Source organism: Aspergillus caelatus (genome assembly GCF_009193585.1).
Source record: "Aspergillus caelatus strain CBS 763.97 unplaced genomic scaffold BDV27scaffold_5, whole genome shotgun sequence".
NCBI lineage: Eukaryota > Fungi > Ascomycota > Eurotiomycetes > Eurotiales > Aspergillaceae > Aspergillus > Aspergillus caelatus.
In genome coordinates, this window is record NW_022475268.1 from 280519 (window position 1) to 305171 (window position 24653).

Below are 24653 nucleotides of genomic sequence, written 5' to 3' on the forward strand. Positions count from 1 at the left end.
ATTTGGACTCGATCTGTTCTTTGGGACACGTTCTTTGAATCATCGACAGCGTTGGGGAGACGTCAGGTAATCGTCATCAAATAGTACTGTATCGGGTAACCTAAGTCTTACCAACCTAGAATCACTACAGACGATGTACGCTACCACTGAATACTCTGTAGATTTACCTGTGACTTGGTGCTGGCGGGCAACTAAGCCTTGCCAATCCATTGAACTATAGCTTCACAGCGGGTATTATTGTAAATTTCTTTTGGGACAGCACGTTGGCGCCACCCAAGTACGTAGGACTTCAGTGCCACCTGTTTGACTAGCTATTAACATGATGCTTAGGCAAGTTTTAAGTAGTTTGTTTGAATTCTTGGTTACATAAATAATCAGGGTATGCCTAGTGTCCGTTGGCAAGTTGGCCGACAGGTCAAGGTAAGCCGCTCCCATTAATCCTGATAGGATGATAGGCTAACAAATGAACAGGCAGCAGATTCAAGAAAATTATAAGCCCTGCTTTGCATTCATTTAACTTGGTCTGTTTGACTTAAGCTTCAAATGTCGCTTACCTTTACCGCAAATGGCGTCGTCAATTGTCATCAAGAATTGGTCTTGGACAAAGGAACGGATGATCTCCTTGTACATAAGCATTATGTATTGCCTATTTGGGAAATAGGGTAAAGGAGCTTATCTTAATCTTAAGATTGTAGATCGACCTAAGGCTGGACCCAATTAAAATAAATAGGGCCTTTACTCACTGCTGGATTCCATTTAATTCACATTATCAACCAACTACCTGATTCTTAGATAGTCAGATTTCCTCTTTTCTACTCTTTTTGAATAGGCTTTGAGTCTGATAACCCTAGTTTCATTGCTGGTCTACTCATTGAACCTATTGATCTTATTCAATTCACTGATTCTAATTTCCTATTCTGTTGTAAATTCAATCACCAACTTTTGCCACTCCCCACTATGCCGATCCCTGAACAATGCACTGTCCTCGTGGTCGGTGGTGGACCAGCAGGGTCGTATGCAGCAGCGGTTCTAGCGCGAGAGGGCATTGACACGGTGCTCTTAGAGGCTGATGTGCATCCCCGGTACGTTCACCTCCCTGTTGTCGGCTCGGCAGGCTTTTGGCGAAGAAGAGCTTTTCTTCTGACATAGACTATCCAGATATCATATCGGGGAGAGTATGCTGCCTTCGATGCGCCATTTTCTACGCTTTATCGACTGTGAGAATACCTTTCTCCAACATGGATTTACCAAAAAGGTGTGCCATCATCTGAGCATATTCCTATGCTACATGCTGACCTGTCCAGGTCGGCGGAGCTTTCACTCTGAACCAGGCGAACTATGAGGGATGTAAGTATATCAGCAAAGGCCCGTCACTACATTGGCCCCCTGTCTGCTAACAGTCCACAGACACAGATTTTATTGGTGAAGGAGGGCCAAACAATTATACATGGAACGTGATACGCTCAGAAGCAGATGAGCTGCTCTTTAGACATGCCGCATACTCAGGGGCAAAGGCCTTTGAGGGTGTCAAGGTCAATTCGGTTGCCTTCATGCCATCACTCACGTCGAACGCAAGCCGCGGGCGGCCTGTCTCGGCGTCCTATACACGAAAGTCCGACGGGGCGACTGGCGTCATCGGATTTCAATATGTCATCGATGCCAGTGGCCGTGCTGGAATACTCAATACTAAATACTTCAAAAATCGAAAATATAACCAAGGTCCGAGGAATTTTGCAGTCTGGGCGTACTGGAAGGCAACGGGCAAGTACGGTAAAGGAACTCAGAGAGAGAATTCGCCTTACTTTGAAGCGTTGATGGGTAGGTTCTAGCCCGCAATAATCGTCCGAGAATTGGTAGTCGGAGTGCTGACGACATTGTTGCCGATGTGAAAAGACGAAAGCGGCTGGGCATGGTTCATTCCTCTCCATGACGGCACCCATTCTGTCGGTGTGGTGATGGACCAGGAAAGGATTAACCAGAAGAAATTCGTTTCTGGGCTCGCCACAACTGAACTTTATCTGCCGTCGCTAGAGCTAGCACCTCGCCTTAACAGCTATCTGTCTGGTGGTAAAATGGTCACTGATCTCAAATCGGCATCGGACTTCTCCTATGATTCATCTTCTTATGCCTGTCCCTATGCCCGAGTTGTCGGGGATGCAGGATGCTTCATCGACCCATTCTTCTCGTCGGGAGTCCATCTAGCCATCACAGGCGCGTTGTCCGCAGCCACAACCATCTGCGCTGCAATCAGAGGAGACTGTGATGAGGAGACTGCAGCAACGTGGCACAGCGCAAAAGTAAAAGGGGGCTACTTCCACTGGCTCATCGTCGTTCTCAGCGCTTATAAGCAAATGTGCAACCAATCTGAGCCAGTTCTGAGTGATGTTGGGGAGGACAATTTCAATCGGGCGTTCAACTCCTTCAAGCCAAGTAAGTTCACCATATTGATATTACAGAATCCTTGACAACAGGCCCCTGTGCCTCTTTTCTCGGGTACCAGATCTGACACTCTGCTTCTATCAGTCATCCAAGGAGCTGCCGATGTCTCTAGGAAGCTCACCCAAGCCGAGTTCTCCCGTACACTCAACTTCGTTGTCAAAACCTTCGATCGTAAGAGTGGAGTCGACCTCACAAGCGAGGAAGAACAGAGAATCTTCGAAGGAATGCGCCGGACACAGTCCCAGAACATGGATAATATTGAGGGCTTCACAGTAGATGTTATTGATGGATGTCTGCCGAGACTGTTGAGAGGGAAGTTGGGACTTGAATCCGTGGCCGTGATGAATGGGGACACGAAGCACTGTACCACGACTACAGGATCATCGGTAGTGTACAACACGGCGACATCGGTGTAGTGATAGGCTTGCCTCAAGAGTTGGTGGTTCTGGGTATGACTGTCGATGTATCATTTTTGAGCAGAACAATTCGTCAAACAAGACAAACAAAATACAGGACAAGCATCAGGGACCCGCCGTGGCTGACGTCATTCCCGACCGCTCCCGTTGAAGCCCTGAAAACAAGTTTAACGCCAGCCATCTCATCATCTTCTCGGCAGATCAACACGCAGGAGAATAGTAGATCGGCATATGATGACATGAAATCAGTTCATAAAGCATAGAATACCTTCCTACTTAGCCCTCATAGGTAACCAGCCGCTTCCTTATATGCCAAGCCATATCACCATCTTTTCTATACTGGATAGACTAGACTTCGCAATATCATTTCATTTCACTCGGTTTATTTGTCTTTCACTATCAATTATTGTGTTGTTATTATTTGTTTTATTTCATATTTCAAATCCTTGCTGTGATACCCTCGTTCTTGTAAACTCTCCGATATGGCTGTGATTTGGGGTTTAGATCTCCACGAGATCCAATTCTCCAAGTTCAAGGGGAAATATATGTTCAATCGCATCTACCACCTACGACGCACAAGAATGATTGTCTACCAACTAGCCATGATCCTCTGCGTATGCTCCGAGTCGGTGGGAACAGCAGCCTTATCAGGTACATATAAGCCTCTTCCAAGACCCTGTTCTAGCTAAGGTTTTGCATACTAATCTCATTCATTCATCTTCCCATAGACTATCTCGATCAACAGAGCAATATCCAGGGGCAACACCCTGGCGTCAAGGTCCACAATAACAGCTTCATCGGCGCGGCCTCATACAATATATTCGTGGGAATCTCCGTGGCAACGATCTTCGGCGCGGCGTTCTTTTTCGACCTCTTCTGGCCCGACAGACACGAAAGTACGTCTGTCCGATTAGCGTGGAAAATATGCGCGGTGGTTGTCTCGGTAATGATGCTCAGCTCCGCTCTTGTTATGACGGTATGCTTCGAACAAAGTACTTGTCGGTCACAATTCTCAGGATACTCATAGAAAAACCAGGTTGTCACTGCCATGTACAGTGCCGATATCACTGGTACGGATGCCGCCTCTGCGAGAAAGTTCTGGTCTGAGGCCGAGAAGAAGCCCGCTCTTGGTATGGTACCCATTGACCTAGGGACCCTTGTATCCGGCTTTTGGCTATAGTATGGCTAACAAGCATTTTAGCATACAGAACCAATCCCAAGGCAGTTGCTTCGGTTGTTCTAGCTTGGCCCGGCTGGGTCGCGACTGTTGTTAGGTATGTTCGTCTATATAGACGCGGTCTATGAACGCATCGGTACTGATCATGACCTTAGTACTATTGTCCTTTTCATGTCCAAAAAGCACGATGATCAATACGGTGCCAAGTCTAACTATGGTCGAGCCCTGGAGAATGGGGGGAATAACCCGGAAGCGGAAGCGGAAGCCAAACCGATTACAATGTAATGTTCGTTTTATATAGAATGTATTATAGATTTATATACACCACTTGTAAATTAACTCCTAATCAACGCGGCGGACAAGCCTATCATCCATTCTTGACTCAAATTGAGCAGCTCGCGAAACAATATAATGTATGCTTACTCACCTCGAATCATAAATCCACCTTGGTAACCACTAAATCTTCAGCGCTGTCGGGTCTTCGTGTATTGCTCTTTGTCCATCGCCAAAGGTATTGAATCTGTGTGAAACCACAATAATTCGATCTATCTGCGTCATGTGTCGAAAGGAGGCACCACGCTGGTCTCTACCTTTTCTGGAAGGTCAATTTCAGAGGACCAGGGACGATCGTAAACGCATCAACTGCGCCATCTAGGAATGCATCATCACTATGATCAGATGCAAAAGTGACATTATACCGCGTTACTACTTCTGCAACCACTCGGCGAATTTCCATCATGGCCAGCTGCTTTCCTGCACAGACATATGCCCCTAAAGGTTCAAGTCAGCAATGTGTTCTGTTCGGATAGAACATTAATAATACATACCCCCTCCAAAAGGGAAAAATGCCGATGGGTCTTTGACAAGCTCGGGTCTAGTAGTCCATCGTTCAGGAATAAATTCGGTCGGTTGTGGAAATGCACGCTCATCTGGACACAGCCGAACACTCTCAGCATAGTGGTATTTGCCTAGAAGAGACCCACTCACCTCTAAATAAGGAATGCATAGGTATGCAAACTATGACATCTCCAGGGATATAGGTTTCATTGATTTGTAGCCCTTCAGGTGGTGTTAATCGCTGAAGACCGGAAGGTACAGCCGGATGCAAGCGAAGGGTCTCATTGGTCACCCCCTCGAGCAGCGTGACCCCTGTTAAGCTCTCCTGTGTCAAATCCTCCAGCGCATCCAGCTCGGCTTGAAGAGTCTTATAAAGAGTTGGATCTTTTGCAAGATGGAAGAACATATTGGTTAAGGTGGCGGATGCCGTGTCGCTATAACTTAATCAGTTCAAAGTGTTCTACTCCTCTGGTTCAGGGAGGTTGTATGTATATACCTTCCAGCAACACAGATGAGCTCAGCATCGCACGTAAGATTGGCATAGTCTTGCTTGGTCTTGGGACCTTTTTCGTATCCCTGAAGAATCCATGAAAAAATGTCAGGACTGTGAGGCGGATTCTGTCTCCGAGAATTGTTTAGCCCCGTGTTTAATGAGTGTAAATTTTGAGGAAGTGCACCTTGATCCTCCAATCCACCTGCTCTGCGAGCCACTGTAGGTTTTTCAAATGTCCAACATTCAAACCTGGGATTCGCTTGAAAAATGGAAAGATCCATGACAGATGGCTAGTAAGGCCGATCGCTTTCATATTGCCCCGTAGCTGAGTGAGAAAGTACTGGTCTTTGCCTTCCGCCAGCATGTTAAATCCCTTTCCAAATGCCAGATCACCCATCACGTCAAATGAAAAATAGTTAAACCATTGCGTCACATTCATCGACTGGCCCAGATGGCTGTCTATCGCAGTAATAAGTTGAGTCGCATAGGACGAGAGACGCGGCTCGTAATGTTTCAATGCTGGGTTGGGCAAGGTTTAGCTTGTGCGCTATCCACATCTTCGAGTTGGCTCGTACCTTGTGAGCTAAACCCCTGGTCCCACACCTTTCTCTGCATTGCATGTGCTTTCTTATCTCTGACTGTCTCAAGGGACACCCGAGGCTCACTACAGGTGTACCATACACCCTTGGAAACCTTGGCTGACGAGCCATAGATCAGCTTGACAGCTGCGGGATCTCTAATTGACAACTCGGTTGGACCTGTACATGCCATCTAATGAATAGGTTGAACACATATAGGATGGAACTGGGTAAGCACTAACCTATTCGCACGTAATCGCCGTACTTCTCATGCAGTTTCTCAGTTTCTTCATAGAGATGTAATTTCTTGGCGGTCAGCGAAGTTACGTAGAAGTTGGAAAGTCGGGCCAGAAACGGGCCAGGGAACCGATTAAGGCGATGGAATACTGCGCGATAGAGCAACATGCTGGTATAAACACCCAGAACATGGTACTTCACAATATCCCAAGCCCAGTTGGGCCGTTGGAGGACTTCGGTTGCAGGGAGGATCGATGAATATTGTAGCACGATTAGACCAAGTGTCAGAATCATGTAGCAGATGACCATGTCAACACCCTTTAAATCCCATTCGCCATGGCGATACAGCAGATGGTGAATACTGGCACCGCTCAACCCCGCCAGCACTGGCAGTACGCCTAGCGAGCGCAGAAACATGCTTCCACGTTGATTGAACCCAAGACCGTTTCTTACGGAGGTGTGAAGAAAGAGGCCCAAAGGGACACCACTTTTATTTCAACCAGTTTAGGCTGTTGTCGGCAAAAATGAGGCTCTAGCAACGGGGCTCGGATGGCCTGATGATGGCGGGCCTGATGATGGCGGGCCTAACAATGGCTTGGTTCCCACAGAAGTAGGAAAGTTTGGGATTTCCATGAATTGCCGAACGGCCCAATTACAGGTATAAATAGCTGCGAACTAGCTAACAACTACCAATCATAGTGATTACTAGGCCCATAATTAAGTGGTTAAGAGGGGCGTAGTGGAGCTAGGTTCGGGGGCCAAAATGAAGGGAGAGACGACGTTATAAATTAGAACAATATCATTCGTTCAAGACAACAGCAATAAGATACGTTGTTGCGGTAGGCAAGATGCATTATCAATGCGAAATCCCTGTTGTGCATGTCATGACTGGTGAAGAATAGGCAATTAACCATGATGTGGTCAGTGTGTGGGCATATACACCCATCAAATCATTCTCTTTAATATATATATTGCTAGCCGTTAGCATTCTGACACCACTAAAAGGTTAGGTTATATATGTATAATGAGAACCACGACATCACTGGTACGGCCAAGGAGATTATTACTGTGACCACAATCCTATGGTTCTTGGCCATTCTTGCTGTTGCACTTGGTATGTACTCTTAGGTATATTCTGAGCTTTACTTGGGTGTTGACGATTATACTACCATTATTGCCCTAGTAAGAGCTCTTCAATGACCCATCACATCCGGAAATTCAGGCCGACAGTACGCGAGGCTGCGTGGGTAGCTTCTTTCCTGCAGAATCAGTATGACTATCGACTATCCAGCCGCTATTACGGGGATCGGAGACCCAAATCACCACCATGGGCATCATCAAAGTGTCTATCCTGTTTTTCTACCGGTTTGTTTTTGGCATTTCTCGTCCGTTTGCCATGGCCACAGCAATATTCTAATTGTCTTGATTTCAGTTTACCTTGGGATTCGCTCTAGTTTATGCTAGAAATACCCGGTGATTGATGTGGAAACTATGCATCATTTCACATGACTTGAACTTTCTGCGGTCCACCCCAAAATGATGCAGGAAGAGCGAATAGCCATGATCTTTTCCAAATAGTCCGTCTACCTACGATAGGAACCCTATGCCTCATATGACATCAACGTGTCTACGATCCTCATCTAGTACGTCGCCGCGAATGGTTTCTTTGACCTTCTGGTGCCAAACACCTGACAACAGCATGTGGGACTACTGAGCCGTGAGTAGTCAACAGGAATATGACCGGTAGGACCCAATTCAAGCCTCTCCAAAGGAGGGAGGTGGGCTTCGGAGCACGGAGACGGGTGGTTAGATTTGTTTGTGTGTGTAGGTCATATACTTAGCTTGACGCTAAACAGCCACACTCACTTTCCTGTAGTCTGACTGCATTAGAACGGACTGGTATCGCTTCCTAGTCAGAGGGACAGAGCTACAAGAGGCTAAAGGATAAGCAATGTTGCTGTTGATTTCGTAGGGATTTTCTTCCTGTCTCTTCCCATAGATACTCTCCGAGCGTAGTCCAATCCATTCTCTTCATTCTTTTCAATGTATTTTTTCATCATCTTTTTGCCCTGACCCTCCTCTTTCGAAAACATGGCCATCTCCACCGACAAGAAAAAGCCTGCGTTTGTCTTGGTGCCTGGGGCCTCTCAAAACCCAGCACATTACGCCCACCTCCTCCACCTCCTGCAGTCCGCTGGGTATGGGGCAACCACCGGTCTGCTCCCCAGTGTCGGTGCCCAGGGCGAGGTGACCGCCGCCGATGATGCCGATTACGTGCGCAACCGCCTGATCCTCCCCATCCTTGATATTGGCAGCCAGGACGTGATCCTGATCAGTCATTCCTACAGTGGGATGCCCGCCAGCGCGGCTGCGCACGGGCTCGGTCCTGCTGACCGCGCCGCCGAGGGCAAGGCCACCTCCGTCGTCGGCCAGATCTTCATCGCGACTATCCTGCCCCGCGGTGGAGTAAGTGTCATCGATTCCTTTGGTGGACACCTGCCCCCTCACATGTATATCGATGTACGTATTCTATCCTTTCCCTTTCAGTCTAACGACTCACGACCAGAGCTAATTCATACGTGTCTGATGGTTGTCACCGATAGCAAGAGCACAACCTTCTCAAATGCGATTGACCCCAAGCCTCCCCTCTTCTACGATGTAGAACCGACCCTTGCCCACGCGGCCACGCAATCCTCTCTCAGTGAGGGACTGATCTCATTCTCAAGCCCCTGCCCCGAACCGAGTTGGGACACCGAGGCCTTTCGTGGCCGGGTCGCCTACATTCACACCCTCAAGGACCACGCCGTTCCGTACGAGGCGCAAGTCGCCATGGTCCAGGCCACCGGGGTGAAATGGATCACCCGCGAGGTTGCGGCTGGTCACAGTGTACAGCTATCCGCCCCAGAGGAGCTGACCAGGATCATTCTGGAGTTGGCCGAACAATTCCGTTCAAACTGATCCCGGTCAAGTGACGTGAATGGGACCAAGGGGGGATTGGCCGACTCAATGGACAGGAGGTGCTCTCCAATAAATGAGAGGAGGGGTGCTTTGGGCCCCAAAGGAATAATGGAAAGAGAACTAAAATTCCATCAATAGAAGATTTTTCACGCAACTCCCCGGGGTGTTGACTGAGAACTCCACTAAACGATCTCACGGCACTTTCCCACAGTATATAGTTATTAGATATCTTATCTATCCAGCCAATCATGTATGTGATACAGGACTTCAGATGGCATAATATATCGGGTATCTATTACCTGCCGGTATATAGTTGTCAGGCTGTGTAGTTTGGCACGGCAGCTTGCCTCATTTCTACGGAAACATAAAAGGGTGACAATTGTAAGCATCTTGCCTTTGACAATCGCTGATTAGACACCACACATATAGTATGGTTTCCAACTAGACCCAGTAGGTATTGATGGATGATTTGTGATGTTTGAGGGAGAAAAGTCTCTGTATAGACAAAAGTATATCGCATGGCCCCAAGAGACACATATTACCGTCGATAGACCATGGATCGTATATTCACCTATATCATGAACTTCTGAAGCGAGACTTGCCTTTGTATTATTGTATAGCCCCTACCAACGCTACATATTGATCATGGATTGTTGATAGCTACCTTAACTGCCACATGGCTGTATATGCTAGCATCCAACTAAACTACGATGCCGTAGTGTCTAGATAAATTTGAAATACAACTAACAACACTCGCATTTCCTTTTGCAAACCTTCTCATTCTTTCGCCTTGATCACCTGTTGCTAAGCCCAAAACTTACTTTGCATTCGGTTTACCAGATATGTATCACAGGGGTATTGCAGGTGTATTAAAGGGATAACTGTCGTTGGTCGGTGGATCTTGTCTCGAGTCCAGAGCATGTATGAGCTGACGAAAAATATATATGAGTGTCACATCTGCATTGTATATGGTAGCATCTAAGTCCATTCTTCATTACCTTATCCTTTATTTACGGTGGAAGCTTTTCGCTTTTGAAATTCAACGACAGACGACCTGTGGTCATTTTGATTTGTTGTGCCTTGACCACCTTCCTTGTCTTGGTTCTATGGATCTGAGCCTAATACGGCGGTCAGTCCCAAAACAAGGAGCATTCTTGATACTACAGGCCGCTGAGATAATATATTTGGACTTAATGTGCTTAGGGCCAAATAGGATTTGCCTATGAGGAGTTGTTGTGGCGAGCGATCTAACGGGCTGCGCATTAATACCATGCACCAAACTTAGGTCTTAAGATAACATAAATATCCATTCGTAACTGCCCCAACAGCAGTTAGATGTCTAAACTCATGCCTGACCTTTTGGTCATTCTATGTTTGGTATTGCGGCCGATCTTATTTCAAGCGCAAAGGCGAGGGGATATGTGGTATTAGAGCCTGACGCTCTTCAACTTTTGCACGGCATTCTCCAAGGCCTCGATCGCCTCTTCCAAATAAGGGAGCTGAATATCTTTCCCAGAGGCACAGCTCTCTAGGAGGGCGTATCCTTTCTCGTATCGCTCAATCTCACTTTGGAAATATAAGTAGCTGGTGGACATCCGCAGTCGGAACCGTCCATGCAAAGGGCCATCATCGTCCTCACCAAAAGCGGAGCCTGGTAAGGTGGCCAGTCCACATTCTCGTATTAGCCAGGCCGAAAGATCTGCACTAGTAGAAATCCCGAGTTTATCTAGCTGTGCTGCATATGGAGAGAAGGATGGGTAGACGTAAAAGCCACCCCCAGGCTGTCCGACATCCAGTCCGAGTTCTTTGAGAGCAGAATAAAGTTTCCCAGTACAGTACCGATGCAAGGCAGTCACAGACTTGCGGTATGAACACATGGCTTCACTCGTAGAGAAAGCCTTGATGGATGCCAGTTGGGCTGGTGTGGAGGCTGCAGACCAGCATTCGGAAGCATATGCGAGGATTGTCTTGCGGATAATCTCCCCCTTTTCCGAAGGTGGAAAAATGGCATAGCCGATACGCCAGCCTCCAGCCGAGTATGTCTGTTCCAACATTGTCAGAAATAATTCTCACCTGGAAGGCATGTGCCCAGCTACCTTGGATAGTCCACCGGTGAGAATCACCGTTTCGGTATCATCATTGCTGCTGTCAAACGCGCTTGTCCCTTTCTGAGACTCATCGAAGCAAATATCAGAATAAATTTCATCTGTAATTAGAACTATCTCCTTCGATCTGCAAAACTCTTTGATCGTTCGAATGCAGCTGGCGGAGAAGACATGTCCTGTCGGGTTTGATGGGCTGTTGATCAGCATAATGCGGGGAATAACTCCCTCTGAGATTGCTTTCTGATGTGCGGAGAGAAGAGATGACTCTGTCACAATGAGGGAATCTTTCAGTATCGGTAGAATTAATTCATTCGGGGAATACTGACCGGTAATGGTATGACGATCGACAGGATCCGTCTCAACCCAAAAAAGCCTTTTCCTGGCATGTAACACCTGTGGTTCATAACTAACCCACGAGGGACGAGGGAGTAAGACAGCCCCATCAAGTATATCGAATAAACCAAAAAGTAAGGGCTTCGATCCGGGAGCAACCACCACCTGATCAGGACTGATCTTCACGCCGAGACGATCGGCGTTGAAGCTCGCAATTGACTAGGCTCAGGCATTAGCACATTCTCTAGGAGACCTAAGTGATGAAGAATTGAAGATGACAAACCGCTCGTAAATTCTCTATACCGGCTACCGGCATGTAGCTAGTTTCATTAGAGGCGTCCTGATGGGCCTGAAGAACGTCTTGCTGGATGGGAAATGTGGCCTCGCCAAAGCCCAAATGAATGACATGTTTGCCTTGTTCTCGGGCCTTTGATACTAGTTCATTTATCTCCAGAGTGGGAGAAATATGCAACTTGGCAGCGGTTGAGTTCACGACGTTTGCCATGATGAGTGTGGTCTTTCTCGTTTATGGAGAGCCGTGATGGACCGAGATGGAGCGCATAAACACGTTGTGTCTGCCGCTTAAATATAGATGGAGCTAGGCTTCTCCGCGGTTATATCGGTGCAACAATACTGAAAAGCCGCTTTCAGCCACTCGGTAATTGATTCCCAACCCAAGCTCTGGCGAAATGTTGCCAACTTCCCCAAGACTTTGAAACGCCGAGTCACCGAAACGCCGAATCTAACAAGCGCGCTTGTTGATCTAGTAAAAGATAGCACTTTCGTCATCGCTGAATCCCGGTGCCAACCGTTGAACTTGAAGGAGCAAAATACCAACTAATAGGTAATTTGGTGCATATCTGACTTTTAGCTGTCGACTAGTATTGTGCAAGCCTTTAGATCGATGACATATCTCAAGATTAGGGAAGGTAATACCTAATAGATAGACCACGAAGAATGTATTTCTTTACAGTACATACATGGCAGGGAACTATACAGTATGGCCAACAAGGAGAGATGTTCAAATCAAGATATGTTACGTTCCACTTCCTCGACATATTGCTTCGTTATTATGTTGGCTGTGATGTCCATCTCCCGGAAACTCACAAATCTGGTGTGTCGCATGAATTTGTACGATACTAACAAAAGAACATAGACCAATATCCCAGCATAACTAACAGCAAAATCCACAGGATCAAAGCCGTGCACAAAGCTAGAGAAACCTAACAGATAGACACCATTAGTGAAGCATTGCGTATTGTTGTCGTCGGTACTCACCACTAGTAAGGAGAATCAGAACAGTAAAGAATAGAGTAATTTGGGCCCTGGCCTTTTGGAAGTGCCCCGAGAAGGGCAGATCATCTCTGCTAACTTCCTGGGCTTCCATGCCCTTTTAGAAAAATAGATGGGTCACTAGGATACTGACCCAGTTCAATAACCCCAGGATTGTAGAAAGGGACACAAAGTATTCAAAAACCCGAGCGCTTCCTGAATCAATGTCCAGCGATGCAACATAGATATCTGCTCACACTCGGTCAGCAAGTGGTAGTCAATCACCCAATAAATAACTCAGTAGGCCTCAGCGCGAACCTGTATTTGTCGCACTTAGTACAAACACTAAGAGACAGCCGTTGATTATATGAGGAAGGGTAGAAATTCCCGAATCGACAATTGCGACGACAAAAGGTGACGCGCCTTCGTATGTCAGCACGAGTGTCTTGCAGCGAAAAGAAAAATATTCAATAAAGGTTACCTGCACCAGTATCTGCTTTCGTAGCATCTATCAAGCGTATGTTCGAAGAAGGCACAACTAACCCTGAACAGAAAACACCCCCAACATAAAAAAAAATGTAATTCGCCAGAAAGCCGCATTGATGGCTTTGGGAATCGTCTTCCATGGCTGTGTTGCCTCTCCAAAAGTTATACCCACCATCTCACTGCCCATATATGCAAACGCAGCATTGGCCACAGAACCCCAGAAACCGAGAAAGCGTCCCGTGGGACCTGTTTCGAGGTACTTCTTGAAGGCACCGGGGTTTTTCCAATATCTGATTCCAAGACGCCCTTGCGGGCTGCCCCCCAGATCAATAACTAGGCAGAGAATCATTAAACCCATAATAGTTACTGTCTTGATACATGCTATGAAGAATTCAACTTCCCCAAAATACTGTACGGGCATAAACTGGGCCAAGTACAATTACAGTCAGTTTCCTCGTCACGTCCAAAGGTGGAGAAATCACACATTGACGAGTATAATGATGACGGCAAAGGAAACAACCCAGACATTAGGGTCATAATGATGAGCCAATATTGCATCACTCTACCCGATGCTGTGAGATTGTTGGCCAGGAGCACCACATATTTCAGAAAATAGTTCATGCCGGTGGCGAACCTCAGTTTTTAAGTCTCAGTATGACTTCAAATGACACTAAGCAGATAGTAACATATCCAAAGGCCGGATCCACCAGTCGAGAGGCATAACCACCAAAACCTTGGTCCATAGGCATAAAAACGGCCATTTCGCCGAGAGCAGACATAATGTTAAGCACCAAAAGACCAACGAATGAATATGCCAAAAGCATGCTGGCGGGCCCACCTCTCGACAGCGCTGTCGCACTGCTAATGAGCAGGCCTGTTTCAATAGCACCTGCAAATGGAAAACATCCCAACATGTTCGGGACTTGAGACTTCTCGCAAGCGAATTCTGACCATCCTCGACAAGGGCGTTGGCAGTGTGCGGAGCGGCTTCGACGTCAATATTATTAGCAGCAGGCGAGCCGCTAGATGACTCATTAACTTTCTCATCGGGAGACATTGTGAATCGAAATTTTCCAGAGCCAAGCCATATGATTACCCCAGCTAGACGTAGGCGACATTGCGGTCATGGGTTTAAATACGTCTCATGGAACTCTACTGCCTGGCTTACTGGAACGTGAGGAGACGTGTTACTCCTTAAGTCATTAACCTGCCTGGCGTTTCGGCAATTGCCAGATAGATACTACTGGTTAACTTGTGGTCATCTTCTAGAATAGCCTCAAGACGCTTTACCAGGTCAGGAAATGATAGAGCTCGGTGTTTCGGCGTTCCGGCGATTCAGAGCTGGTGAATAGAGTTTAACTAGAATATAGTCAAGGCCCATGAATCCAACGACTCCCTAGGATATATGTCGCGATTAATTATCGAATACGGGAATGATACATCAGAAGCCATCATAGCAGAAGCAATCAATTTTACCGCCAAACTAGATTCTGTCCACAATGTTCAACAATGGCTATTTGTAAAGTGGTAAAGCTGGCATAAAAATCCATCACGTGATATCAAATATACGTCATTTAGCGTCGACTTTCCAAACACCGAATCTTATCACCAATCCTACAAGTAGTGTCAACTCACTGAGAATGGCGGACGAAATACCCTCCACTTTGAGGCATTCTGAGAGATTGTATAAAGCATCTACAACTGAGCTTCCCCGCACCAATCCCACTTTAATGCACTCCCGCCGAGCAACCCGCAAGGCGTGTGCCCTTTGTCACGAGCGGAAAATCAAGGTGAGAGCTCCAACTGGTGCCAAATCTACCATGCGCTGATGTCGTATTCACACGCTAGTGTGATGGAGCTACACCAAGCTGTCGGAACTGTTTGCGAGCACAAGCTCTTTGCCGACCGCATGAGCGGCGCCGCCGGTTCACTGTTCGCACACCGGAGATTAATCCAGGCCAGCCACCGCTGGCGACATTTGAGAGACTTACTTGGTTGGAGAACGAACTCTTGCGGGTTTTGAACATTGACCTTCGCGAGGTGAGCACTGGAACTGCACTTGACTCTCTTTTACGCGCACAGGGTACACCCCGCGTCGCTCGTCACCCTGCACAAAACGCAGGTGCTCGGTTTGCGATGTCGCAGAGTGAGGGACACCCACCAACTGAGGTTGATCCGGACATTCCCCTTTTGGCGTTCAACGCTACTGGTGAAGCGCGGTATTTAGGTGCATCGAGTGGCTCCATCTTCGCCCAATTTATTGCAAATACTGCCCAATCAATTTTAACACCGGGGCCCACTGGGCCGTGCCTTCACCCACATACAGATGAATCCCCGACTGTCCATCGCGCCGTCGTCTCTTTTAATGCCGCAAAGTGGAGAACATCAGGGATATTTGCTTTCCTGTTACGATGTTATCTAAAGTGGGTACACAGCTGCTATCCTTTATTCATGTCTCAGGATATTGCGGCGCTCGAGTCCATGGGCAATTCAAGTAATGCTCCACCGGAAACTGGGGACATGGCTATTATTTTCTATCTTGTCATGTCGATAGGTGCTGTTCATTCCGAACAACGGCACCTCCTCGATCACTTCCAGGCGGATACAGGACTTCGGGAGTATCAAAATGACGCTTCGACATATGGAATTACATCGGAGGCATTATACCGAAAGGCTCTTGGACTGCTTGCATCTGAACCATCGAACCTGGTTCCTCGTACATCATTGGTACAGATCCTTGATCTGATTTCGATTTATGCCTCTCATCGTCCGTCTGACAATGAACAATGGCATATTGCAGGAATGGCTATGCGTGTAGGTCTTAGAACCTTACTCAACTGACGGCCGAGAAATAAACTAATCGAATCGGAAGATAGCAATAGAGCTAGGTTTACATCGACATAACGACGGCTGGAAGTTCACTACGGATGAGCTTGAACTTCGACGCCGAGTGTTCTGGACGACCTATGCCATTGAAATTACGCTGGCGTTCAATTTAGGCAGACCCACTAGTATTTCTTTTGAAGATGCGGATGCACCTTTACCTAGCAATACGGAGGAAGTGGCACTCTCAATTCACCATATTAGACACCGGCAAATACAAGAGCAAATGCTGTGCGTTGTCTATCGAAGCAGATCGCGCAATGCAGTCCCAGTAGCGGAGCCTGAAGAATCCCTGTCTAAAGTTGAGAGCCTCCAACAAAAGCTGGACCGATGGCATCAGGAGTTACATGAATTGTATTACCAGTCAGCATCACCCTACCCCGTAGAATATTGGGATCGACTTTATTATTCAACATCTGCAGCGCTGTCTCGGCCAACCCCTCTTGTTCCCCGACCTGGACCCAAACTTCAGAAAAGGTGTTTTCTGTCGTCGTGCCGGGTAATTGAGATCCATGAAAAGCTTATCCGAAACTTCCGACTCCCCTACTCCTGGATGTTACTACAAGGTCTTGTATTCTCGGCCATCTCAATGATCGTCACAGCTAGAACAAGCCCCATAGTGTTATCTAGGGAATTTGGAGTGGACGAGTTTCTGGACGTTCTGACTAGATGTGTGCGCAAATTTCACGTTGTGCTGGCTGTGTTGAGAGAGAGATGGACTGGTCTAGGGATGAGACATCTAGAAAATTTACTTGACAAATTATGTCAGGATACCTTGAGGCATACTATCAACATTCTGGCAAAGCAACCGTCTGGAAAGGCCTTATCCGTGCAACCGTCATTCCATCCCGACTTTCCGTCCGAGAACCTGCCTGCATCCTCTCCGGAGGCAAGAGAAGACGAGCTAGCAGCTACATCTGGCATATCGAACGGGCGACGGAATGACCGACCTCCTTTAAATGAAGATGGTCTTCCCGGTGGTCTGCTGGGCGAGGCAGCGTACCTTGATGCGAACAATCAAGTTCAGTCAGCCATTTACCCATGGACTCCGGGACAGGATCTCAGGGAAGACTGGAGGATTTTTGATAACCTGTTCGAACCTGACGAACTAAGATTTTTATTTGACTTCCTTCCAAATGAATCATACACAATATGAAGGTGGTCAGATTGCACTACCAGGGACTTGTTCGAAACTGGTTAAGATCCTCTTATAGAATAGTTTCTTATTGGTCTATTCGTATGGGTAGGAGCAGTTACCATTAACATGGCGATCAATACCATGATAAAGGTTCATATCAAGAGAAACGACCCTCATGGAACTGGACTGCGAGAACAATACTGGTATCACACAGCAGGAACTTCAAGAAGAAGCAGCGCGTGGAGGCACTAGTGTGGAACATCCCAAATTCGATTTTCCACGGTAAGCTAGTTATTGAAACTTACGTAAACATCGATCGTGTTGCTAATAAAAGCCAGTTCGGTACCCTTCTTGTGAAGGCTTTTGGGTACTCTAGCCTTGAAACAATATTGGTATGTGTTATGTAGCATCCTAAGTATGAGTGAAAATTTGCTCATTTTTGTGGAATGCTTGTAGCTCGGGATGCTTGCGGGAGCGTTCGAATTTGTGCTTATAAGAAGACATCCCGTAGGTATTGAACAGCCGGCAGCGATACTGAAAGCGAACAAACTTCCGAGGCTTCGAAAGGATAACAAATCCCACCATTTCAGAAGGCGGCTAGGCATCCAATATATGTTTAGAATACAAGGGTATCAAAACCTGTCAAGAACTTATTCTATTTGAAAACTGTACGAGGTAAAACCCTCGGGTCTTTATATATCTCGTCTCATATAATTGCTGCCCAGCGGGATGGGGACCCTTCGTATACATTATACAACTTCCGCCTCTAATAACATTGATATATAAGTCACCTCATGGCACGTCCTATGCCGGCGCAGTGGTCAATGGCAGTGCAAGTAATGATGGGCCAGCGCTTGGTGGTCGTCGTCCTGGTCATGCTTTTGATTACCGGCATTCGTAATCAAACAAGGGTTCTTTTGGTACTTTGCGACAGTCCAATCAAAGACGTGATCGTATTGGAAGGACTCGCGGACAAATAGAGCACGGAAGATTCTGCGTAAATAATTATAGTCGGGTTTGTCGTGGAACCGTAAACAGCGCGTATAGTTCAGATATTCTAAGAACCCATTAGGGAGCCTACGGCAGAGAGCCTCCGTGGACGTCCCTAGCTTCTTTCTCAGAACAAGGCCACGCTTTTGTTGCTTAGTGGCTGCCTTCAGGCCCTGCCAGGGGAGTGCGCCGCGGTAGAGGTATACTAAGATATACGCCAGGGACTCCATGTCATCACGGCGGGATTGCTTGCTACCAAGGTGGGCGTAAACACTTGCGTAACGGACGGTGCCCGCAAATTGTCTGTTCTGGATGTAGGGAATATGCTGGTATGTCTTGGGGTCGCGGTATCTCCTGGCCAGACCAAAATCTACCAGGTTAACCAAATTACCATGCCTCTTGACACCCATGAGGAAATTCTCCGGTTTCAGATCACGGTGGATAAAGGATTCTGTATGAACATGCTCAGTGCGCGAAATCAATTGATCGGCGATAAGGAGCACGGTCTTTAATGAGAATTTCCAGTTGCAGAAGTTAAACAGGTTTTCCAGACTGAGTCCAAGGAGGTCCATAACCATCGCGTTGTACCCACATTGAGTGCCAAACCAGTGGACCATTGGGATCCCTACACTACCAGCTAGGAGCCTGTAGACATCTGTTTCATGCTCCAGCTGGTGGTGTTTGGCTGTAGTACTCTCGAGTTTGATAGCAACTTCCCCGCCAGAGACAATACCTAGACTCCCCATTAACTGGAGCTCCTCCACTACTGCCTAATATAGGCCTACCAATATAAACTTCACCAAAGCCACCGCTGCCTATTTTGCGTCTAATGCGGTATTTGCTTCCGACTCGTAAATACTTCAACCATATCAAAGGAACTGTAGAATTGTCTGGGAAATTGCGATTAATGCGTACCATGCTAGCCATTTAGATCGAGGGATAAAAGTGTGCCCAAGCGAGCGGCCGCCGCTTATAATGGTATCGTCGAGAGGACGCCATTTCTGGCACATTTCGGAGACCGCAGCGAGGTGTAAGAGAAGTTAGTATTGGCCGGCCTCCAGAACAATGTGCCTGGAGGTATATTGCGCTGCGGGCAAATGAGGTTTGGGTGGGTCGACGATCGGCACGTGGCGGTGCGTGGAGGCCGTTTTGGGCAGCCCATCTGCCGTCTTCTAGTTTAAAATAGGTAATATCTTAACGTAGTAGCGGTAGGGTGAGGCGACGGGCTAGGGGAAGCAGCCGGCTATAATCGCCGCTATTTTCAGACCCCTTTGGTATTCCCAATCTACGCCGTCTAGGCGTGTACGCGTATTTTCAGACACAATTGTCGATGTGAGCTATTTGGTTGAGCTGGAGAGATGGAACAGGGAAAGGAATCAGGGGAAGGGAACTAAAACTTTAAGGCCGCACGAAGGCAGCGTGTCACCACCATCTAGCTAGAATAACCCTGTACATACCTAAGTTAGTCTCACCGGCTGGCCAACTGGCCGTCGGCGACCCGAGAAGAGCCCCAAAGCTGGGAGCTGTATTCGGGTATAATGCACATCTCTCTCTCTCTCTCTCTCTCTCTCTCTCTCTCTCTCTCTCTCTCTATCTTAGCGTAGTGATTTTCAGGAAGTGTATATTATATGATTAGTATCTACAGGATCTAGGATAGGACTAAATGGTAGTAGTATTTATACTATAAAGTATAGACTATTCTATACTATATAGGTATTTTAAAACTGAAGGATTCAGGGGCCCTATCTTATGGCTAGAGATTATATTAGCAATATTCTAGGGAGCTAGACAAGCCCCTATTTACCTCTATATACCAGCTAAGATTTCATCTAGTAGGTATGTTAACGCATTGCCGCGTTCCCTAGATTAAGAGAAATATAGCGATATAGGCGATTTTACCTCATCTCTGCGAGCGGAGGATCAGGCGTAGGGATGAGAGAAATCGGGCGATTTAGACGATTTGATGAGGCAGAGCTTTGTATATACCCAGCCAAAGACGTACTGGCTGTAGTGGGAAATGCGATAAGATTCAACGCACTATACCCACCAACAATATCTGTTGCATTAACTCTTAAAGACCAAGCACGCAATAAGATCTTCTCTTTCTATCAACCTTGTCTAATCATTAAGCAAGCGTTCAAAAACTTTCGCTGCTGCCAAGACCTTTTCTTCCTGGAGTCTCTGAGCGATAATTTGTAGCCCAATCGGATGACCATTCATCCTTTCTGGATCATACAACTGCCAATTCCATTCATCCATCGGATTGCGAGGCTGATACGAAGGATCAGCCATATCAATGTCCTTCGAAACCGCTGTGACCGGGAAACTGAGAGCTGGATAGTCAAGGAAGTTCCATACTTTTGTATATCCAACCCAGCTATTTCCATGCATTATTAATAAGAGATTTGAGTCGAAGAATCCAGGTTGGCTTACCGGCAGGAGTTATGAGGCACTGCTGGATGTGGCATCACCGGAGCAAGGAGCACGTCCACGGTGCACCCAGAGATCGGCCCTCGAGTGTTGTTCCACAGATCAAGATACATCTTCTGACAACCTAGCTTCTGTCGATTGAGCTGCCAATATTCATAGACAGAGATAGGGCCTCCCCTGTCAACCAAGGCTTTCACGTATGGTAGGAAGGGCTCGTTGCAAACACCAATGTCACGGCGAATATCTTCGCCACCATCGGCTGTGTAGTATTGGTCCTTGCAAGCATAATCAGAACAAAACTGAAATAATAATTCTTCTGTAACACGTACAAAAGACGTACCTGGATGTTAATAATGCCTGCATGGCCTACTGGATCCCAAGTAACTATTTCATGGCCAGCCGACCTCAGCTTGGAAACCAGATGATCGAGTGCCCGTTGAATGGGTGGATGAACTTTGACGACACCATCATCCCAGATAACGCCAATGGTCAATGGGCGAGACTGGACTTCTCGGTACAATGCAGACCTCCACGGTAAAGCGATGCATCGTGGATCCAGGTCCCAGGGCTGCGAGTCAATCACAGCTTTGGTGGCTTCAGTAAGTGAGTGCAATGATCGTGCCATAGGCCCGATGACGGATGGGACATGTTCCTGCCCTTCGGTAGATACAGCAACATTATAGTATGGGAGACGGCCATTCTGGTAGATAATTGTTAGCATTGCAATTTGATGAGCTTTCCCTGCGGAGCTTACACTCGGTTTAAGCCCATACAAGCCCATCATACTACATGGTCCTCGGATAGATCCCCCGATATCTGTTCCCCAACCAATCATAGAGCCTTTGCATGCGAGTAAGGCAGACTCACCTCCAGATGAACCACCTGGGGTAAACGAAGGGTCATTTGGGTTGACGGTAAGTCCCCAGAGGGGATTTTCAGTTTCTGCCATCTGCAACGAGAATGAGTTCCCTGTAATATCTATCTCTATATATATATATATATACTGAACTAAACATTATTACCTACCATGATGCTTTGTGGGATATTTGTTTTGGCAATAATCACAGCGCCCAGCTGGGTCAAGATAGTGACAAGGGTCGCATCCTCGGTGCAGGGAGAGTATGCCCTGCCGACGTAACCCAAAGTCGAGTCAAAGCCCTTGACATTGAATTGATCTTTGAGGGAAATCGGCAATCCATGTAGCGGACCTATCGGCTTGCCTTGCCGACGGAGATACTCATCCAACTCACGGGATCGTTCAAGAGCCTGGTCGAACAGAAGCTCGGTTAAGCAATTAGTCTATCGCCGGTTAGACCCCCTTGGTGTAATTGATACAGCCGTGATACTACCTTTTGATGTGACTCTATTGCCCTAAGATTTGAATATCAGTTATACGCTTCCTTGAACCTCTCCGAGTCAAACTACCTATAGATGTAGGCCAGTGCTACACTTTCAGCTTTTATTTTACCCCGATTAAGTGAGTCCAGGAGATCTTCGTGTTCTAAAGAACAGATTTCGCCTTCATCACTGGCAGGCTTTGTCCTCGGGTGCTTCTGTAAAAAGGCTTCTATTGCCTTGGCCTGATCTCCGCGTTTGCGAGCAACGATATCTTGCCAGTCACGCTCAGGCATGTTATTAGCAATCGAACCCATAGCGTGTAGGATTGGATGCGTTGCTTGGATGAATCTTAGAAACCACTGTGTTGGCAAATAATGAAGGGGAGGCAGATTTGGATCGCAGTGATAGTACTAAATTCGGCGGAGATATACCTACTATGTACCTCGGCTTTGTGTCCGAGAGACCGCGCGTCCCCCCGCCGTGATGCGAGGTCTTTATCTAGATATCGGCGAAAAATCGCCGACCCGGAGTATACCCCCTGTTATCTGGTTCTGTCCTGTGCTCTATCTGAATTGTTGGTTACAACTAACAGAAGGAGATGAGTTATTAGTGGATGCCTGGTTGAAATTTCTCCAGTAATTTAGAAGACTATAGTAGTAATATACTATTATTTTATCTATAAGAATACTGTTGTATAACGGCAGATATCTTAATATCTGATGCCTCAGGTAATAATCATCCCACTCACAACCAACCCCATTAACCTAACCTAACCTAGCTAAACGCCAGTCTAAACTCTATATTTACTACTTATAGAGTGGATCTTAATTATAAGTTTAAGGGTATCGTGGATATTTTCTGGCCCCAACCAGTTAAAGAGGATGGGCTTAGCTCTATAAGTTTTAGTTAGCTATACAACGTGTACAGTCAGTTTGCCAGAGAGCTAAGCAGAGTGATTATAGATTACTCTAAAGTTATTCTGGATTGCTTTAGATTCGCGTCAACACTCTCTGAGTACTCAATGAGTGCTCAGTATATGTATTTCTTCCTCTCCCCACACTCTGGGATTAATCCCTGAGCAAAAAGTAGCCCTGAGCTAGTCTTATCTTATTCTGGAAAGGGAAAGTCGCAAAGTTTCTACACAAGAACCGTTCACAATTATTCGAACATATAAATCCTGCTACTTCTCCTTTCTCCAATACCTTTGGCTATCCTGCACCACCTTCTCTTCCCATCCACTCACCGGCCCAATCACTTCCACCTCCGTCTGGCCACTTGCAAACACGGTTCGACATGGCATATCCAATGTGAGGTTCTCAGCGTTCCCCTCTCCAATAAGTCCTTGGAGTGTTTTCTCCGACGCCAGGTACACCAAGCGTCCAATGTTTGCCCAGTAAATCGTACCCGCGCACATTGCGCAAGGCTCCCAGGTGGAGATGAGAGTTGTTTTGGCTAGATAGTCCCACGCGTAATTGTCAGCCGCGTTGCGGGCTAGTTCGGCCTCAGCGTGTCTGACATGCGACAGCGACAAGGAGGACATCAGAACGGTGGTATTATCCGGTGCCAGAAGCAACGCGGCGAACGGCCGTTTTGAGTGGATGTCTTGGCCGGTTCTCTGCAGCTCCAGGCATGCACTGGCGGCTGCGGATAACTGTTCGTCGGTCAGGGGAGACATTTTATGATGAGGAGTCGCCGATACTCTGTTGAATGTTGTGGGTGTCAGGCATAGGGTTTTGACGAATCGCTAAAACACCTTGGCCGGAATCAGATTTTTATATCATTCGGAACGGCGACTTCCGATATCTTCTCCGCACGAGGCACCGGGATTGCCCGCGCAGATACTACTTGCCCAATGATGGCAGCTGGATGTTGTTATCAGTTCCCCATATTTTATAGCGCGATGGGGCCAATTGCCCGTTACTTCTTGACGATGAAGCCCTTGGTCTGCTTCTTGGCTACCACGCTGTATCGATATCGCAACTTGCAGTGGCTTTGCAAGCCATCTGGGGCTGGGCTTTGCTTTCGACAGGGTCGAGAGTTATTGGCGATGAAAGCATGAGTTGCTATTGTCCGTTGAAAAGAGTTTAACACTATATCCAATAATCTTTACAACTACTTGGTTTATTTGCATTCTATCTTGCTGCTTCACAGATGCTGCATAGCTTGTATCAAACAGCCTTACGTCTCTGTCAATGGAATATTTGCCTCCAGAATGGAACACTCAATTCTCTCCACATGTCCACCCCATGTATCACAAATAGAGTCCAAATGATAGCATACTACTGCACCCTAAACCGTATTCTGGCTCATTCCAAATCACGTCCTTTTACTCGTTGATTCATATACTACTGCACAACACGTGTATACTAAAAGCAATACCTCTATACCTTAAGCACAGACAGGAATATCTCCCCCAGTCCACAGGCCACTGCATACTGCTGCCCCTAGCAACAATCTTGCCAATCACAAGATCATATTCCAATGTTAAAGTCACTCGTCTTCAACGTAACACAACCCACCATCTGACAGCAAGATATACCAAG

At 46.9% G+C, this 24653-nt stretch overlaps 10 protein-coding genes across 10 annotated transcripts; 4 read left to right on the forward strand and 6 right to left on the reverse strand.

The window, feature by feature from the left end:
• Positions 1–948: 948 nt before the first annotated feature.
• BDV27DRAFT_119837 (uncharacterized protein) lies at positions 949–1192 on the forward strand. Its single transcript, XM_032064955.1, has one exon. The coding sequence runs from the start codon at positions 958–960 to the stop codon at positions 1147–1149; it is 192 nt and encodes a 63-aa protein (XP_031933315.1). The 5' UTR covers positions 949–957; the 3' UTR covers positions 1150–1192.
• On the forward strand, positions 1190–4129 carry BDV27DRAFT_140670 (uncharacterized protein; the record flags this gene model as incomplete). The annotated part of the gene is made up of 8 exons (XM_032069702.1): positions 1190–1217; positions 1408–1818; positions 1894–2430; position 2830; positions 3360–3506; positions 3603–3831; positions 3912–3956; positions 4049–4129. 8 exons carry the CDS (start codon positions 1190–1192, stop codon positions 4127–4129), a joined length of 1479 nt encoding a protein of 492 aa, XP_031933316.1.
• A 287-nt stretch (positions 4130–4416) lies between these two features.
• BDV27DRAFT_170841 (cytochrome P450) lies at positions 4417–6655 on the reverse strand. The gene is made up of 7 exons (XM_032075429.1): positions 6183–6655; positions 5938–6120; positions 5547–5881; positions 5366–5487; positions 5020–5303; positions 4860–4961; positions 4417–4803 (listed from the first exon to the last, which is right to left on the reverse strand). Exons 1-7 carry the CDS (start codon positions 6592–6594, stop codon positions 4619–4621), a joined length of 1623 nt encoding a protein of 540 aa, XP_031933317.1. The 5' UTR covers positions 6595–6655; the 3' UTR covers positions 4417–4618.
• A 1613-nt stretch (positions 6656–8268) lies between these two features.
• On the forward strand, positions 8269–9135 carry BDV27DRAFT_140672 (alpha/beta hydrolase; the record flags this gene model as incomplete). The annotated part of the gene is made up of 2 exons (XM_032069703.1): positions 8269–8697; positions 8818–9135. 2 exons carry the CDS (start codon positions 8269–8271, stop codon positions 9133–9135), a joined length of 747 nt encoding a protein of 248 aa, XP_031933318.1.
• Positions 9136–10507: 1372 nt separating this feature from the next.
• On the reverse strand, positions 10508–12112 carry BDV27DRAFT_90485 (pyridoxal phosphate-dependent aminotransferase). The gene is made up of 4 exons (XM_032077915.1): positions 11857–12112; positions 11567–11792; positions 11232–11506; positions 10508–11177 (listed from the first exon to the last, which is right to left on the reverse strand). The coding sequence occupies exons 1-4, from the start codon at positions 12076–12078 to the stop codon at positions 10563–10565; spliced, it is 1338 nt and encodes a 445-aa protein (XP_031933319.1). The 5' UTR covers positions 12079–12112; the 3' UTR covers positions 10508–10562.
• A 701-nt stretch (positions 12113–12813) lies between these two features.
• BDV27DRAFT_140674 (uncharacterized protein) lies at positions 12814–14388 on the reverse strand (the record flags this gene model as incomplete). The annotated part of the gene is made up of 8 exons (XM_032069704.1): positions 12814–12963; positions 13000–13094; positions 13164–13268; positions 13327–13389; positions 13500–13755; positions 13893–13965; positions 14001–14253; positions 14283–14388. The coding sequence occupies 8 exons, from the start codon at positions 14386–14388 to the stop codon at positions 12814–12816; spliced, it is 1101 nt and encodes a 366-aa protein (XP_031933320.1).
• A 647-nt stretch (positions 14389–15035) lies between these two features.
• BDV27DRAFT_90493 (transcription factor domain-containing protein) lies at positions 15036–17472 on the forward strand. Its single transcript, XM_032077916.1, has 3 exons — positions 15036–15121; positions 15180–16145; positions 16204–17472. Exons 1-3 carry the CDS (start codon positions 15062–15064, stop codon positions 17368–17370), a joined length of 2193 nt encoding a protein of 730 aa, XP_031933321.1. The 5' UTR covers positions 15036–15061; the 3' UTR covers positions 17371–17472.
• Positions 17473–18103: 631 nt separating this feature from the next.
• On the reverse strand, positions 18104–19260 carry BDV27DRAFT_170843 (kinase-like domain-containing protein; the record flags this gene model as incomplete). The annotated part of the gene is made up of 3 exons (XM_032075430.1): positions 18104–19075; positions 19128–19200; positions 19258–19260. The coding sequence occupies 3 exons, from the start codon at positions 19258–19260 to the stop codon at positions 18174–18176; spliced, it is 978 nt and encodes a 325-aa protein (XP_031933322.1). The 3' UTR covers positions 18104–18173.
• A 1027-nt stretch (positions 19261–20287) lies between these two features.
• Positions 20288–22459, reverse strand: BDV27DRAFT_119845 (amidase; the record flags this gene model as incomplete). The annotated part of the gene is made up of 7 exons (XM_032064956.1): positions 22198–22459; positions 22122–22143; positions 21799–22071; positions 21527–21721; positions 21113–21472; positions 20776–21047; positions 20288–20719 (listed from the first exon to the last, which is right to left on the reverse strand). Coding segments are annotated over exons 1-7 (1604 nt in total), but the record flags the coding sequence as incomplete, so codon positions are not given.
• Positions 22460–23163: 704 nt separating this feature from the next.
• Positions 23164–23833, reverse strand: BDV27DRAFT_119846 (nucleoside deaminase). Its single transcript, XM_032064957.1, has one exon. It carries the CDS (start codon positions 23783–23785, stop codon positions 23291–23293), a length of 495 nt encoding a protein of 164 aa, XP_031933324.1. The 5' UTR covers positions 23786–23833; the 3' UTR covers positions 23164–23290.
• Between the last annotated feature and the right edge of the window lie 820 nt (positions 23834–24653).